The sequence below is a fragment of the Pinus tabuliformis genome, chromosome 5_2 (genome assembly GCF_031772625.1).
Source record: "Pinus tabuliformis cultivar Carrire ecotype Pingquan chromosome 5_2, CPIR1, whole genome shotgun sequence".
NCBI classification, from domain to species: Eukaryota; Viridiplantae; Streptophyta; class Pinopsida; order Pinales; family Pinaceae; genus Pinus; species Pinus tabuliformis.
The window spans coordinates 1083391454-1083407680 of record NC_142306.1 but is presented as its reverse complement, the minus strand read 5'-3'; the positions used below and the strand labels follow the sequence as shown (position 1 = coordinate 1083407680).

Below are 16227 nucleotides of genomic sequence, written 5' to 3'. Positions count from 1 at the left end.
CTTGGAATATGGCATGGGGGTGAATGGCTGAAGAGAGATTTGGCTCAGCCATTCTATGGTCAGGTGGAATGTGGAAGTCCCATATCGGGTTTGGATTTTGCATCATTAATGAAAGGTTATTTCTCCTTGTATTTATATGAGTATTTTGATGAATTATATGTGGTCCATATGGTTGTACTTTCATGAGTATTTTTTGCTGCTATTATGTTGGTTATGTATGTGTTTTATGACAGCAACCATGTGTGGCTTTCATCATGTTTCTACTTATATTTGAATGATCAATGTATCTATGACCTAATGGATGGAATTGCAGTTGATGTGTTGAGGCATCGATGGTTCTTAGCGATTATCATTTAAGTATGAGACCCTTATGCTCAAAACTATGAATTACACCTGTAGATTACACATTTGCAATATGTTTGACAAAATGCCTTTCATGGCTAGTAGGGTTAAAATCAAGGTCTTGAAAAAGTATTTGCTTTAGTATTGTCATTTCCATGTTATCTTACTGATTTGAAGAGATGGATCAATTCTAGGTAGTGACGTGGGCTCTAAGCCTGAAAAAGTGGCTTAAATCTCGGGGTCGCTGGCACAACACTGGCAATTTTGGTCCACAAGCGCTGGCATGTATGCATGTGAGAGCAACTTTAGGTTGTTGGTTGCTCCTTTTCCCATAGCATGAGAGATACTATGTCCTAAGAGACCTAAAACAGTAGTGGGACCCTGGGACAGGTTGTCTGAGTGGCTGACTTGGCTTCTTAGGGTTCTGTTGATGATGTTGGAAGTATGTATGGTGTGTTTCTATCAGTTACACTTCCTTAATGTGACTTAGGAGGTCGAATCATATCATAGTGGCCTCTCATCACATGTTTACCCCGGTGGCACATTTTCTTGGGTAGATGTGGGAGGAGGGTGTTATGGAGTGGTATCAGAGCATGGCTCACCCCTCGAATTGGATGGGCTATGTATTTCTCATGGATGCATGTCAGTTGCATGTGTGTCTCTCACACTTGCATTCCATATGCTTGTTTCATTTGGATGATGTTGATAATTTTGCAGTGATGTCGTCGTGTGGAACATAGTGTGCTTTTGTCAGATGCATCATTGTGAGTGTATGACTAGTTATATGTTGTTAGATATTGCTTACATGTATCATTTGGTCTGCTTGGTTACATTCTTGTATGATTTGGTTTCATGTATCATTCTTGTGTGTTGGGTTACATGATGCTACATGTTGTTATGAGTGTTGTTCATTTATGCTTGACTATATGTGTTATGTGTGGGTGTGACCCATACTTGTGCTTGAGTGTTATCTGCATGTAGGCTAGTGTATTTTCTACATTGTGGTTGTGCATGGTTCACATATAGTGGTATGGTTTATGTGGCCATGCATGTAGTTAAGGTATGTATAGTTATGTATTGCTTATGCATATTCATCGTTTCATGTGGTCAAGTGTACCGTGATGTAGTGGATGTTCTTATGCATGAGGTTATAGTGTGCGTTGTTGTTAAGGTCGTGAATTAATTACTAGACCCTAGCTAGAATGATGGTGCATGGTTATATGATTATGTACTACTTTCATATATTTCTATGATTATGTTATACATTTATCACACTGAGTTATTGATCTTGCAGACAAGGTATCCTCCCTGAGCTATACTAAGGTATGTTGGTTTATTGTGTTTTGGTTTAGCTGACATGATATACCTTGTAGGAAGAAATATCAAATGGATAATAAGATGGTTGACTACAAAGACTCTCCCTATGAATCCAAAGAGTAGTATGGTGTTGGGAACTCTTCCGACTTGGCAATGACACTAAGAAGCTTAAAGGAAGAGATAAGGAGTTTTAAGGTAGATAATGACATAATCATAGAGTCATAGGAAATGCTAGCACAAGTAAATGCAGTGATACTTCAAAGATTGTCGGATTTGTAGCGACAAGATTCACTACAGAACAATCATGAGTAGGAGGACAAAAATAATTGGGCATATGGCAGTAGATCGCATGGCGGTCACTGATCAGATAGAGATGACACAATCCGAGATGGAAGATTGTTGGACACTCCAGAGAGGGGAAGGGATAGACACATGTATGGTTCTAATTTTGATTCAGATAGGCACTATGATCGACACTGGTATCATCCTTACAAGACGAGTGATAGGGGATACTTGTTGTATGAGTTTAAGAAAGCAAAGCCACCTACTTTTGATGGAGAGGTAATGAGATCATAGGATACAAAGGCTTGGTTACTCGATATGAAGACTTTCTTCAAGTTTCATGACTACTCATAAAACATGAAAGCTAGAGTGACTACTTTTAGTCTTAAAGGTAAAAGAGACATCTGGTGGGAAGATGTGAAGAATGTAAGGGACATAAATGAGGAAGATCTGACTTGTAGTGAATTGGAGCTGCTATTCAAGAATAAATACTTTTCAGAGAGATAATCTGATGACAGGGCAAAAGAATTATATCAACTAAAGATGGGTTCTATGACAGATGATGAGTACACCAGTGAGTTCTTGGGACTGCTGAGGTATGTGCCTTACCTCAAGGAGGAGAAGGCTAAGATTTAGAGGTTCATTAGTGGGTTACCGATTGCATTCAAGGATGGGATTGAGTTCAATGAGCCTAGATCTTTGGAGGAGGCCATTTAGAAGCTAAATCATTTCTATGAATGATTGAAGCATCAAACTAAGACTAAGCCAGATTGGAGAGGTAATGCTAAGAACAAAGGAAAATGGGACAAGAAGTGAGCAAGTCCACAGGACACAGGTAACAAGAAAAATTTTGCGCCACCTAAGCAGTTCAATGCATCAAAGAGAGGGTAGGGACATCACCATAAGGAGCAGAGTAAGGAACCTGTATGGTGTTGGACCTGTGGAGGCGACCATCGTAGGAAAGATTGTCCACAGTTTTAGAGTGGTAAACCCAAGATATACAATGAACATGAGGCATAGATTGTTGGGGATGTCGGTCAGAGAATTTCGAATATCTATGCAGGAGTGGACAATTGACAAGCAGGACACAAGGCATATATCATTGAGATGGACAGTAAGCTTTGTGATTAAGTTATTTATGTTTTGAATGGCCCTAGATCTAATTATAGTTGATGCAAGAGCATCCGGACTTAGCCAACAATGTGATTGTATGTTCACATGTAGTGGCTAACATGAGATGAATTTTATTGACCTGAGTGGTCAAAAGCATTTTTAATAGAGAGAGTTAGATCTCTCGAATTTATCTATTACTTCAATTATGGTAATAATTAAATCATTGTATTATTTTTAGAATAGGAGATAAGTTGTTAGAATAGGTTTGTATCAGAGTTTGAGAATATGGATTTAATAATTGAGCTGATAAAACTAGAGATTGAGTTGTCAATGCAGTTAGGATAGGATTTGATCCATAAAAGAAAAAAATGTAATGATAGAGATTGGATGGAATAGAAGAGGGAGTAAGCGAAAGATTGAGAGAGAGATAGGGTTTGCGAGGAAATAGAGGTTAGAAAAATTGTTGTAATCGAGCCGAGAGGGCCAAGACTCTGTAATTTCTATATTATTGAATAATTGATTAAGTGTAGTGTTGTGTGTTATTCCTGGTACAGAGTTTCTCTTGAATCTACGTATCGGCATTTTGTACCCTAATCGGGTATTATTTCCATTTATGTGTTTATTGTTAATTACAATCAATTAGCGTTAAGGGTTAATACTGAGCTTAGGCACTAAATATGATTAAGCACATTTATTAAAGGTTCTGTATTAAACACGTGGGTAGTATTGGAAAGCAGTAAGTGGTATATTGCGTAGAAAATAAATGGGAAATGATATTTCTCCAAATTGCATGATTAACCTAAGATGGTGACACATTGCACAAGAAAAGCTCTTTTCTCGCATGCTCTCAACCTTATATCGATCGTGCAAGAATTCACGCGAGATGGTGTGATAAGCGTTAGATCGAACAGGACAAATCGACGGTGGAGATCGTTTGGCTAGTTAGCACGTGATACAACATGATATTCATCGAATCTGAAGAAGCCAGATCAATGATGGAGATTGAAGTGCTCAGGGAGTAAGAATTCAAAGTAGGACCGACAGTGATTGGTCAGCCTAACGGGACCCTCGAGAAGAAAGTACACTTACATAATTTGTTTAACGCGCAGCTGGTTGGTTTTAAGTGAACCATTAGTCTAATCATAGACTACCAAATCAAATTTTGGTAACCATCCACATCATTTGGAATCGAAGCCCAAGGATCGAGTTTTGCTATAGTAAACATGCCACCTAGGAGAGGAGCTAGCATAGGTCAGGGGAGACCTGTAGTGAATGCAGTTCTGCTAGAAGAAAATTGAAATCTGTGTACAAGGATGGAGACAATGGAAAATACTCAAAGGAGAACACCCGATGAAGGAGATGTCAGTGCTACAGAGGAATCTTCTAAGGAAGAAGAAGATGATGAAAGTGAAGCTGCCAAAGTTCTCAAAATATCGGCAAAATCAAGTGGAAGACCAAAGGTGGAAATACCTTTGTATGACAGGAATCTCAATGTAGAAGAGTTGATGGACTTGATCAGTTCATTGGACAAGTATTTCGACTATGACGAGGTTGATGATAAAAAGAAGGTGAAATTTGCGGTTACCAGATTGAAGGGTCATGCAGCTATCTCGAGGGATGAACTAAGAACATCCAGAGAGAGAAAGGGGAAGCCCGAGATCAAACAATCAGATAAAATGTTGAGTAGATTGAAAGCTAAATTTATCCCAAAAGATTATCAATTAAATATTTTCAGACAATTTCAAAATTTGGGACAAAAAGGAATCACTATCAAAGACTACACAAAAGATGTTGGGTTGTGTTATATTGTTTCCACGTAGTTAACAAGGGGTTTGAGGGGCACCCATAACCCCACTTTATGGTAGACCCACCTATGGTTTTGTGCATGATTTTCGCACATGTTTTTTGGACGCGATGGTTTTCGGTCCATGGGATTGGACGCGATGGTTTTCGGTCCATGGTATTGGATGCGATGGTTTTCAGTCCATGGTATTGGATGCTTCGGCATGTATAAATAAGTATTAGAACATTGAAAGGAACATAATGAAAAATCAAGTTGGTAGTCCTGGTTTTGGGATCCAGGGGAAAATATCTGTGTACATGTGTTTTATGTGTTATGCTCTCGCATTGTATATTTTCTGTGTTTTAGAATTCATATGCAGGTAATTTCTGTACGGGGTTAAAACCTACATTTGGTATCAGATCAGATTTGGCTTCAAGGGGACGCCTTTGTTGCTAAGGGGTTTCGCTCGGGCCTGTGGTAGACCCTGTTCAGTGGGAGTTCTGCGAGATCGATTCTAGTGGTGAAAGAAGATGGCGAGCAGTGGAAAGATAGAGATCGAGAAATTTAATGGTCAAAGTTTTGATTTGTGGAAACTCAAGATGGAGGATCGGTTGGTGGATAAAGATCAGTGGATCGCGGTAGATCCAGGTACTAAACCAATGGGAGTGTCTGATGAAGAATGTAAGAAGTTGGATCGGAAGGAAAAGAGCACAATATGATTGTGTGTCTCAAATTTAGTATTGCTGAATGTATCAGGGGAAGCTAAGGCAAAGGCTTTGTGGGACAATTTTGGGACTTTGTACCAATCTAAGTCTCTGGTGAATAAACTGTTCCTGCAGAAAAAGTTGTATAACCTAAGGATGAAAGATGGAGACTCTGTGACAGAGCATCTGAATGCTTTTAATATTGTGGTAAGTCGGTTAGCATCTGTTAATATTAAAATTTCAAGTGAAGATAAGTGCATCAGTTTGTTGTGTTCTCTACCAGATTCGTGGAATAGTCTGGTTATTGCAATAGGTAGCAATGTAGCTGCCTTGCAGTTTGATGAAATAGTCTTAGCCTTGCTGACGGAGGAGATGAGACGGAAAAATATGGAGAGCCAAAATGGTGATGCCTTGTTTGTATGAGGATGGTCCCAGAACAAAAACAAAAATAAGTCATCAAGTGGGAGATCAAAATCTAGAGGGAGATCTAAATCTCCAGGAAAACCTATAAAGGTGGGGTGCTGGAAATGTGGAAAGGAAGGCCACTTCAAAAGGGACTGTAAATCTAAAGCTCCTGACAAAGGAAAGGGATCTGATGAGGCTCCTTCTGTAGAGGCAAAAACCACCTCAGATTAAGGCGGGGATGTGTACTTGGCTTGTTCAAGTACACATGTAGATCATGAGCCATGGTTGATTGACTCAGGTGCATCCTTTCACTTCACTTCCCATAGAGAGTGGTTCTGTGAGTATGAGAAATATGATGGTGGTGATTTCTTCTTGGGGGATGACAGGAAGGCTAGAATCATTGGTCGTGGAAAAGTAAACTTGAAGCTGCAAGGTGGAAGGGTTAGAATACTTCCGGCTGTTCTACATATTCCTGCATTAGCCAAAAATCTGATTTATGTTACTAAGTTGGATGATGCAGGTGTAAAAACAGTGTTCGAGAAGGATACCTGCAAGATGGTTTGGGGAGCACTAGTATTGATGCGGAGACTTCGGATTGGAACTTTGTACATGATAAAAAGTAGCATTGTTGTTGATGGGTGCAACAGTTCCGTGGTTCCTGAAAGTGGAGCAGAAAATCTAGTGGTCTCTAGAGAAAAGACCATGTTGTGGCATCAAAGGCTTGGACATATTGGAGAGAAGGGCCTTCAAATACTTCATGGTAAAGGTATGGTAGAAGGTATGAGTAATAGCTCTCTGGATTTTGATTTCGGTGAAAATTGTGTATATGGGAAGCAGAATCGAGTGCGTTTCCCCTCTGGTGGTAAGAGCACGAAACATATATTAGAGCTTGTGCATAGTGATGTGTTTGGACCTGTGAAGGTTCCATCACTGGGTAAGTCTGTGTACTATGTATCATTTATAGATGAATTCTCAAGGAATACATGGATATATTTCCTTAAGAAGAAATATGAAGTCTTTGATAGGTTTAAGGAATTTAAGGCTCTAGTGGAAAACCAGATACAGAAGAAGATAAAGGTGCTGAGGACAGATAATGGTGGAGAGTTTTGCAGTAAGGAATTTGAAGAATTCTGCAAGAAGTGTGGTATAGCACGACAGAAGACTACTTCATATACACCTCAGCAAAATAGAGTTGCAGAAAGAATGAACAAGATGTTGATGGAAAGGGAAAGAAGCATGCTCAGTGGTGTTGGGTTAGGATAGGAATTCTGGACAGAGGCAATGGATACTACATGTTACCTAGTCAACAAGTCACCTTCATTAGTGTTGTAGGATAAGACTCCACAAGAGGTATGGACTAGTAAGAAACCCTCTCTTTCACATCTGAGGGTATTTGGATGTGATGCATATGTACATGTTCCAAAGGAGAAATGAACCAAGTTGGATAGTAAATCTGAAAAGTGCATCTTTATTGGGTATAAGGATGGTTTAAAGGGTTATAAGCTTTGGAACCCAGTCACGCAGAAGGTTGTGTACAATCGAGATGTGGTCTTAAGAGAGGTAAAAGATGTTATTAAACATGAAGTCAAACCAAAGGAACCTAAGAAGATAGAGTTTGAGCTAAAGGAGGAAGAATCAGACTCTACAGCAGAGGAGGAATCAGAAGATGAAGAACCACAAACTCCGGCTGTGAAAATATCAGTTCGAGAGAGAAGGCGGCCAGAAAGGTATAGTCCATCTGCTTTCTGTTCAAATTTTGCTTTGTCTGTTACTGATGATGATCCCATAACTGTGAAGGAAGCAGTGGATTCAGAGGATGGAAAACTCTAGAAAGAGGCCATGGTTGATGAAATGGAATCTTTGCAAAAAAATGAGGCTTGGGATCTGGTGGAGTTGCTAGCTGGAAGGAAACCCATTGGAAGCAAATGGGTGTTCAAAAAGAAGACAAATGCAGAAGGAAAATTTGAGAAATACAAAGCTTGGTTGGTAGAAAAAGGTTATTCCCAGGTGCCGGGAATTGATTTTGGTGATATTTTTTCTGTTGTTGCCAAGGTAGCTTCTATTAGATTACTTTTATCTGTTTCTGCTACTTTTGACTTTGAGGTAGAACAGATGGATGTGAAGACAGCATTTCTTCACGGGGATCTGGAAGAGGAGATCTACATGAAGCAACCTGAAGGCTTTGCGATGAAGGGTAAGAATGAACTGGTATGTAAGTTAAAGAAGTCTCTATATGGGTTAAAACAGTCACCAAGGATGTGGTATCAGAAATTTGATACATTTATACAAGGACTTCGCTTCACCAGAAACAAAGCAGATCACTATGTGTATTTTAAATTAATTGGTGACCATGTTATTTATCTGGTCTTATATGTGGATAATATGTTGTTGGTTGCAAATGAAAAAGAAGTTATCTAGGATTTGAAGACCCAATTGTCCTCCAAATTCGACATGAAATATCTTGGTGCTGCAAACTATATTTTGGGCATGGAAATTAAAAGAGATCGGGCAAAGAGGAAGCTCTGGTTAAACCATAGGAAGTATGTCGAGACAATATTACAAAGGTTTAATATTCAGGATAGTAAACCGGTGAAGGTTTCTATTCCTGTAGGTGTGAGGTTATCTACTGAACAGTGTCCCAAGACATAAGAATAAGAAGAGGACATGTCCCATGTTCCATATGCAAGTGCAATCGGTAGCCTGATGTATGCAATGGTTTGTACTAGACCCGAAATTGCACATGCAGTGGGAGTATTGAGTAGGTTTATGTCAAAACCAGGGAAGGAGCACTTGACAGTAGTGATGCGGGTTTTTAGGTATTTGCATCACACTAGTGATTATGGTTTGTGCTACCAAGGAAGACTAAGATTAGATAGAGTGTTGGATATTCATGGCTTTGTTGATGCAGACTAAGCTGGAGATCTGGATCAGAGAATATCTACAAGTGGGTATGTGTTTAACCTATTTGGAGGTGCAGTCAGTTGGATGAGTAAGAAACAATCTGTAGTGGCACTGTCAACTACAGAGGCAGAATACATGGTAGCCACTCATGCAAGCAAGGAAGCAGTTTGGTTGCAGAGATTGTGTTCAAGTATGGGGTTAGTACAGGAAGCTATAAGGATAGACTATGATATCTAAAGTGCAATTTTATTGGCAAATAACCCCGCATATCATTCAAAGACAAAGCACATTGATGTTCAGTATCACTTTGTGAGGGATATGATAGAAGACAAAAAGGTGTTGCTGGTAAAGGTGGACATTTTGAAGAATAGTACAGATCCATTGACAAAATCTGTGAGCTCTGAGAAGTTCTCTTGGTGTAGAGAGACAATGGCCATTTCAGGGCTGGGAAAATGTTATCGGGAAATCTAGTGCCTATTCAGAACTACTAGTCCCACTAAGACAGGTAGCTATTTTAGAAACAAACAAACTAAAGTTACTTGTGTTTTCCTTTACGAGAGAGAGATGAGAAAGAAGCAAAGAGTACCAACCTCAGTCTTTCTCTTGGCTCCTTGCTTGTTTCCTTTCCCCTTCAACGGAATCTTGCCACTGCCTCCTTACTTGTCCCGCTTCAAAGAGTACTTGTAGAATCACAACAGCATAATACCATCAAAGCATAGAGATCTATCACTGTAAACAATATAGGATTAGATATATATTGACCATACACATGCATATATCAACACAATATTCAGAGATACATAAGAATATGGAGGAAAACTCAAATAGCTTTATTGATAAAAGTAGTAGAAAAGAGGATTACAACCACTTGGTCTGACCCAGTGCCATCCTCCCAACTTGAAAGACCTCTTCACCTCATACAAAGCAAGATCACCCAACAATGTCTTCAAAGAGAAACCAGCAGCACCTCTTCGCAAATTACCAAATTCCAACCTCTGGATCTCTGGGATGAGGGATCCATATATAGATATTTGCAAGGGGGTGAATCAACTTCTAGGATTTTGATTAGTGTCATCTCTCTAATAGTTCTTGGTTCCACTTGGAGATTTCATGATCTCTTACTCATCCTTGGGCAAATTCAGGGAGGCAAGTGTCAAATGAATAGCTTCTAGAAGATTCTCAGGGTTTCCACCTAGCAAACTATTTGTGCCATTTGTCTACTCTCGCTCATCACACCCTACAGAAGGGCTTTCCAGTATGCATCGCACTTTTTGCATGTGGCAGGTGAGATGCATCGCACCCTTAGCACTGGGAAGTCTGTGTGGTCCTACTTTGACCAGTTCTGAGTAGTTTTTTATGGAGAACTTCTGGGATATGATGTAATCAGCTGACCTTGCTCCTTTAGGGTATGAAACAAAACTTTTAGGGACTTATAAGCCCTTGGTTTATGGACATATGTGATTGGGGTTGCAGTGCCCAAATATGTCTATAATAGTTTCCCCCTAAAGCATGTGGTCGTAAATCTTTTGATGCCGGGTGAAATGCTTTATAATGAGGATCCGAGGTTTTTCGAACTAGAAGGTGACCTGTAATAAGATACAATACAATACATCATCTTCATAAAATTTTCATGATCTAGCTCAGGCGAGCATTCCCATGCTCAGCTTGATAAATTCATTTTCATGTACATAGGACAGACAACCGTCGGTGTGCAGACTGATAATTCTGGTAGAGCCATCATCCCTTAGTTTGGATGATTATCTGTGCAGAAATGATGTACATTTGATGTCTTTATTTTCCTAAATATATCATAGCCCGGATGGATGAAACTAGATCTGGGGTATTCAAAACTCATTCAATCTTTGCCCGAAAGTACAAGTTGATCCATGTGAAAAGATGTTCTGATGTCGAACATGGAAGGACATCACCTGATTACCAGCCAATGATGTAAGCTATTAACAGGCGCGAGAGGAATCATCGATGATGATGATGACCCTCAAGGTACTGCAATACAATTCACATGGTTTGAATACATGAGTCGATGTCGAACACCACACAAAATCTTTCGGTCGAAGGCCATTAACGTAAACCTATCGCTGGAAGTGAGAAACTTGCCATTGAGGTATGCAAGCTTCAAAGTATTGAAAGGGTTGTCCCTAGGTTGGCTTCTTGGATAATGAGCTGATGTCAACAAGAAGTGACCCATCATAAGAGAGCATTAATGGATCCCACATATCCGACACGGAACGGAGAAAATGATTTTGTAGAGGTGAAAATGATCTAATGATACAAGGTTCAGGGTGGCAATCATGAAAGAATGAAGCGTGAAGGTATTGCAGCGGATGAGACATAAGCTGGGTAGGTGAATTCTCTGAGCGACTTCTCTTGAACATATCAGTGACACTGAAATGGATTAGTAGTGTTAACCCCAAAAGCGGATGGTACAGTGGACCAATGGTGATGTGATCGGTGAACGGAATAACCCAACCCGACTCAATCATGGTGACGGAGTGAAAGTGTCATGTTCAAGAGCGACCTGCTACCATAAAGCTTCTTCAAGTTTTCTTCCCAATTTTCCCCTGTCATTTCTAACTAGTACCTCTTTATTTTTGTCAAGCATGAGGAGGATAACATATGATTGTTCTATAATTTACCCTTTGGGAAAACCCGTCGCTATGTTTTAACGAGCCTAGCGACAGTGAAACTCGCTCTTGTCTGAATGGACAAGTTTGTCGCTATTGTTTTAACGAGTTTAACGACAAGGATAACTCAGTCCTTTTCAATTTTAGAGAGTCTAAAAAGAGACGGAAAGGAAACTCCAATATTCCTTTTTCGTAGTATAATCCCTTAAGTCCGAAAAAGTATAAAACAATGTGAAAGGGATGACTTTTCGATAGTTTTAACAAGCCGAACAAGACAAACGCTCGATATTTTTGTGTAATAATCCCTCATGTCCAAAAAGATTAAAATCTAGAGGAGGGATGGCACTTCCAATCACTTTAACGAGCTGGAGAGGCCAATTGCTCGGCAATCTTTTCATATTTTACAAGTCAGATGAAAAGAGCTTAAAGGAGACTCGTTTTTGAGGAACGAGTGATATTTCGGGTAGCAGCTGGTTCCAGGTGAGGGTTGGAACTTTCCAATCATGGTAGTGTTAAGAAGATGGCTAACAAAATCACTCATCGTAGTTGTTCCTCAAAATTGGTAAACAATCAAATGGAGGCGAATGATTGGCTAAAATAGAGTGGAGGTGATAGTAAGAACACAACCAAGGCTCAAAAGCTAATGATAATGCATTCACAATGGTTATTTACTGGAGGTGGGTTCATTTTTTAATGAGCTTAAACTCTGGTGGAACATATGCTCATTGCTAGGTTTAATTTTGAACAAGCTTGAACTTCGTGTAAAACTGCTCGTGCCAGTCGTATAATAAGGATGTCTCATCGATAGGTTCATTTTTTAGGGAACTTGCACCATTCGAAATTTTGCTCTGACTCCTTTTATTATGTAAGCTAGGAACAACCAATCCTACGAGTTTAAAGGGTTAAGAATCTACAAACTAGGAAAATAAATGGTCGCTTTTCACTTTCACGCAAAAAGGTTTGCATGCCCCCAGGTATAGCGAAGTAGAGTTTCCAGGTTACCCTTCAATTTGCAGACAAAACACTTGCTCTGTCAAGAAAGGCATACCCAGGTTACCCTTCAATTTGCAGACAAAACACTCACTCTGTCAGGAAAGGCATACCTTTTGGTAGAGGTATCTTATTCCAGTCTAATCCCATTTTCCTAAACGGACGGGTGTGTCAGACTAGTCATATATCCTCCACGGAAACCTACCCTATACCTGAAGTTTTCCCGCCGAAGCAGGCCAGGGTGCATGCCCCCTGGGTTTCAGTCACAACCATCGAATCACTCACATTCATCAGGTGGACAGGCTGGGGATTGATGAGACATTCCTTGCACAAAAGTACCTGTTAGGGATGGCATTTGACTATTAGCTATGTGTGAACCGGGAATGAAAGCTGGTCTACAAGCTAGACCACTCTTCCTTCATGCGGAAAACACATCACTCGAAAGAGTGAGGAAACAATAGATCCCATGCTATAAATGTAGTCATTCCCAAGGAGAATATTGAAATCTAAAGGTCCTTTGACTACCATTACGTTCAGATAAACAATTTTGCTTCTCAAAGTTATAGGAAAATTTGGAAGGATCCCTAACGGTCGACTGGTTCCTTTGTCGAAGCCTGTCAGATATCGCATCTCAGGAAAAAGCAATAGTTAACCAAGCACTTTCCAAGCAGTTGAGGAAAGGATACTCACAGAAGCCCCTTCATCTATGATGGTACCAACCATGATCATTTTGTAAGTTTGAACTATGATTAGGAATGGTACATTAGATGGTAAATGGGGTCTGCCTAGTAGATTCCAGTCGAAGGAGACAACTAGGTTGCTTGGAGGTGGGACCGAATAAATGGCCAGATACATCTCTGACGAACTTCCTTCCTACGATAAAGGAACGGTTAGATTGCCCCAATGTTATAATTTGAACGGTATCATTCTCATTCTCTTTGGTGATTGTATCATCTGAAGGTAAATCCTTTGAAGACAAGATGGGGTCGACCGCCATCTCGACCTGTTGACTTTGGTCCGATGTGGACTCAGAGGGTTTATCTTCAGGCGCTTCAACCAACAATAAAGGTGCGTCAGTTGGATTTTCAACTAGCAATGGACTCAGCAAGAGTTTCTTGTATCCAGGAGGGAGTCACTGCGGTGATGAAGGACGGTTATCCAAGACTCTTTTAGCCTCGTCCAGGAAGGGACAATAGTGGAGGGCATGATCGCCTTCACACAGTCTACAAGGAAATTTAGATTTTCCTTTCTGTCCGGTGACTTCGTTTTCACTACTTGACGGTGTACTCTCAACATGATCGTTAGAGGTTGATGACACCGGATTGTGCAAGCAGGGAGACCAGTCCCTTAAGATCTGTGGGATGCAAGGACAATCTCGATGATAGTGGTCCCCTTTGCAGATGACACATGGAGATTTAGGTTTGGATGGCGCAGTGTGTGGATTTTCACTAGATGATGCACGGTTGCCCCTTTTTGGCATTAGCTCCTTCTTCTTCTTCTCCTTCCCTTTCTTCTTCTTCTCAGTTACTTGGTTTTTAGTTTTACGATCTTCACCAAGCGAAGAGGAAGAAGGAGAGGGAGAAACAAACGAAGTAGAAGGTTGGGGGGTAACCCTTGTATCATCTAGTTGTTGATTTGATTGCTCAGGAATCATGGTGCTTTGAATGACAAAGGTCGAGAAAAGCCATATCGATAGGCCAATTGTTAGTCCTAGAAGGGACAATATGGGCATATGAGGTGCACCAACATCTCCCCAAGAGGAGAAAGGACTAGGATTCCCCCCAAGGGGAAATCCTTGGTTGGTGGACTCCATTTTCTCAACCTAAGATCAACGAGAGAACAGTGACGTTATTCTGATTAAAATAAATTTTAGACGCTTTGACCCAACTTGCTTTTTCAATTTTTAAGAGTCGAGAAAAAGCTAAAGATGACTCTAACCGCCTTCGATTGTTAATGAGCCTGAAGTGACAAGTGCACATATGCACCTTTTCCTTTAAGGAGTCTGAAAAGGAACAAAAGAGACTACTCTGGAAATCTAGACAGAGGGATTACCAAACCAATCGCAAAACTGCAGAATACTTTTTACGGTATGGTAGTCAATCTTCCCGAATGTTGTGTTCAGTGCATTGCGATCGATAGGGCGGCAGACATGACTTCCTAAGGATAAAGGATATAGCCTATTGTGGTCTCCCAATATATAATCAACGGTACGTGGGAGCACAAGTCCTTACTGGCACTTGTAATCTCAAAGAGGAGGAATCACCCAACCTACGATGAAAGCGACAGTTACCAGGCTTTACCACACCGGAATATGTCTCTAGCATATACTTCTAGATGTTGTGCGTTAGGTTCCAAAGCGTTTTTATGTTCATTGAATTTAAGATCCTTCCTTGTGGAAGACTTGGAGCTGGAAGAGGGTGTGAAAGGGATTCGGTTGGATAATATCCTTACATGCAGAAGCCCTCTTCATGCAAATAGAAGAGAAAACCTTCCTTACAAATCATTTTCAGGTGTGGGCATAGTCGGTCTACTAGGTCAAGGGAAGGAACAGACCAACGTCTAGAAGGCGGGAGGAACAAGAAGGGGAGTGGTTGGGAAGGAAGGTGGTGGTGAAGACCCAATACTTGTTGAAGGAAGGGAGGGTTACACGGAGGCAGAAGGGGTTGCGGGAGGAAGGGAGCCATTACTAGAGACTGGGGAGACAGTTCAGAAGGAAGGAGGAGATTTCGACAGTTTCAAAACTTTTAGGAAGGAGGGGCATTCTGAAATGCTCCAGAAAGATGCAGTCAATGCAGAAGAAATCATTTTGGGTAGGGGGGAAGGGGTGAGGCACATGAAGACTAGGGAAAAGCGGAAAAAACACAAGCTAATAAAGAAGACAAAGGAAGTTGCTAACCTGGTTCTTGGGATGGATGTACAAATTGATGAGGCCATGGAGGTTTTGGAATTAACACTGGTTGGCCGAGCAAAAGGGAAGAAGTACACTGCAACCTATATTCAAGAATGGATAGAGAAAAATTGGCAGGATGTGTCGGACAAATCATTTGCAGTCTCATCTCTTGCCAAGGGTTGGTTTATGATAAAATTCTCTAAGAAAGAAGCTTTGGAATGGGTATTGGGAAGGAATTGGTGTTTTGGGAGACACCTGATACTATTCAAGAAATGGAACCCATTGTTCGATGCACAGAGAGAAAAGGTGGATGAATCCTCGGTGTGGGTTAGAATTCCTGGGCTCCCTCCTTTTCTATGGTTTGATTCAGTTTTCAGGGCAATCGGGAACCACTTGGGATGGTTTCTAGAAGCAGATATGTCCTTTTTACAAACTAGAGATAAAGGGATGGCTAGAATTCTGGTAAGTTTAAACCCTCAGGAAGGTTTGGCAGAAGAAATCAATCTGAAATATAGGGATTTCTCATATACTCAGATGTTAGACTATGAACACCTGCCCTTTTGTTGTCATCAATGCCACAAATATGGACATTTGGCAAGGGAATGTCCTATGGGGTTTAGACGAAGAAGGAGGTAGAGAAAGGAAGGGGGAGGGGAAGGACCTGATGGGGAGAAGAACAAGAATAAGGATACTTCAGGCTTAGGAGAGGATCAGATGGAAGTAGATAAGATGCAGGAGGATACAGTGGAAAAAATGGAAGTTCAAGAGGAGGAAAATCCCATCAGAATACAACAACAACAGGAGGATTCGATCAGACCAGTGTCAGTAGAGGGAGATGAAAGGGGTCCAACTCTCCTA

At 40.6% G+C, this 16227-nt stretch overlaps 1 protein-coding gene across 1 annotated transcript; it reads left to right on the top strand.

The window, feature by feature from the left end:
* Positions 1-15246: 15246 nt before the first annotated feature.
* LOC149163023 (uncharacterized) lies at positions 15247-16005 on the top strand. Its single transcript, XM_089435328.1, has one exon. The coding sequence runs from the start codon at positions 15247-15249 to the stop codon at positions 16003-16005; it is 759 nt and encodes a 252-aa protein (XP_089291454.1).
* The last annotated feature ends 222 nt before the right edge of the window (positions 16006-16227 follow it).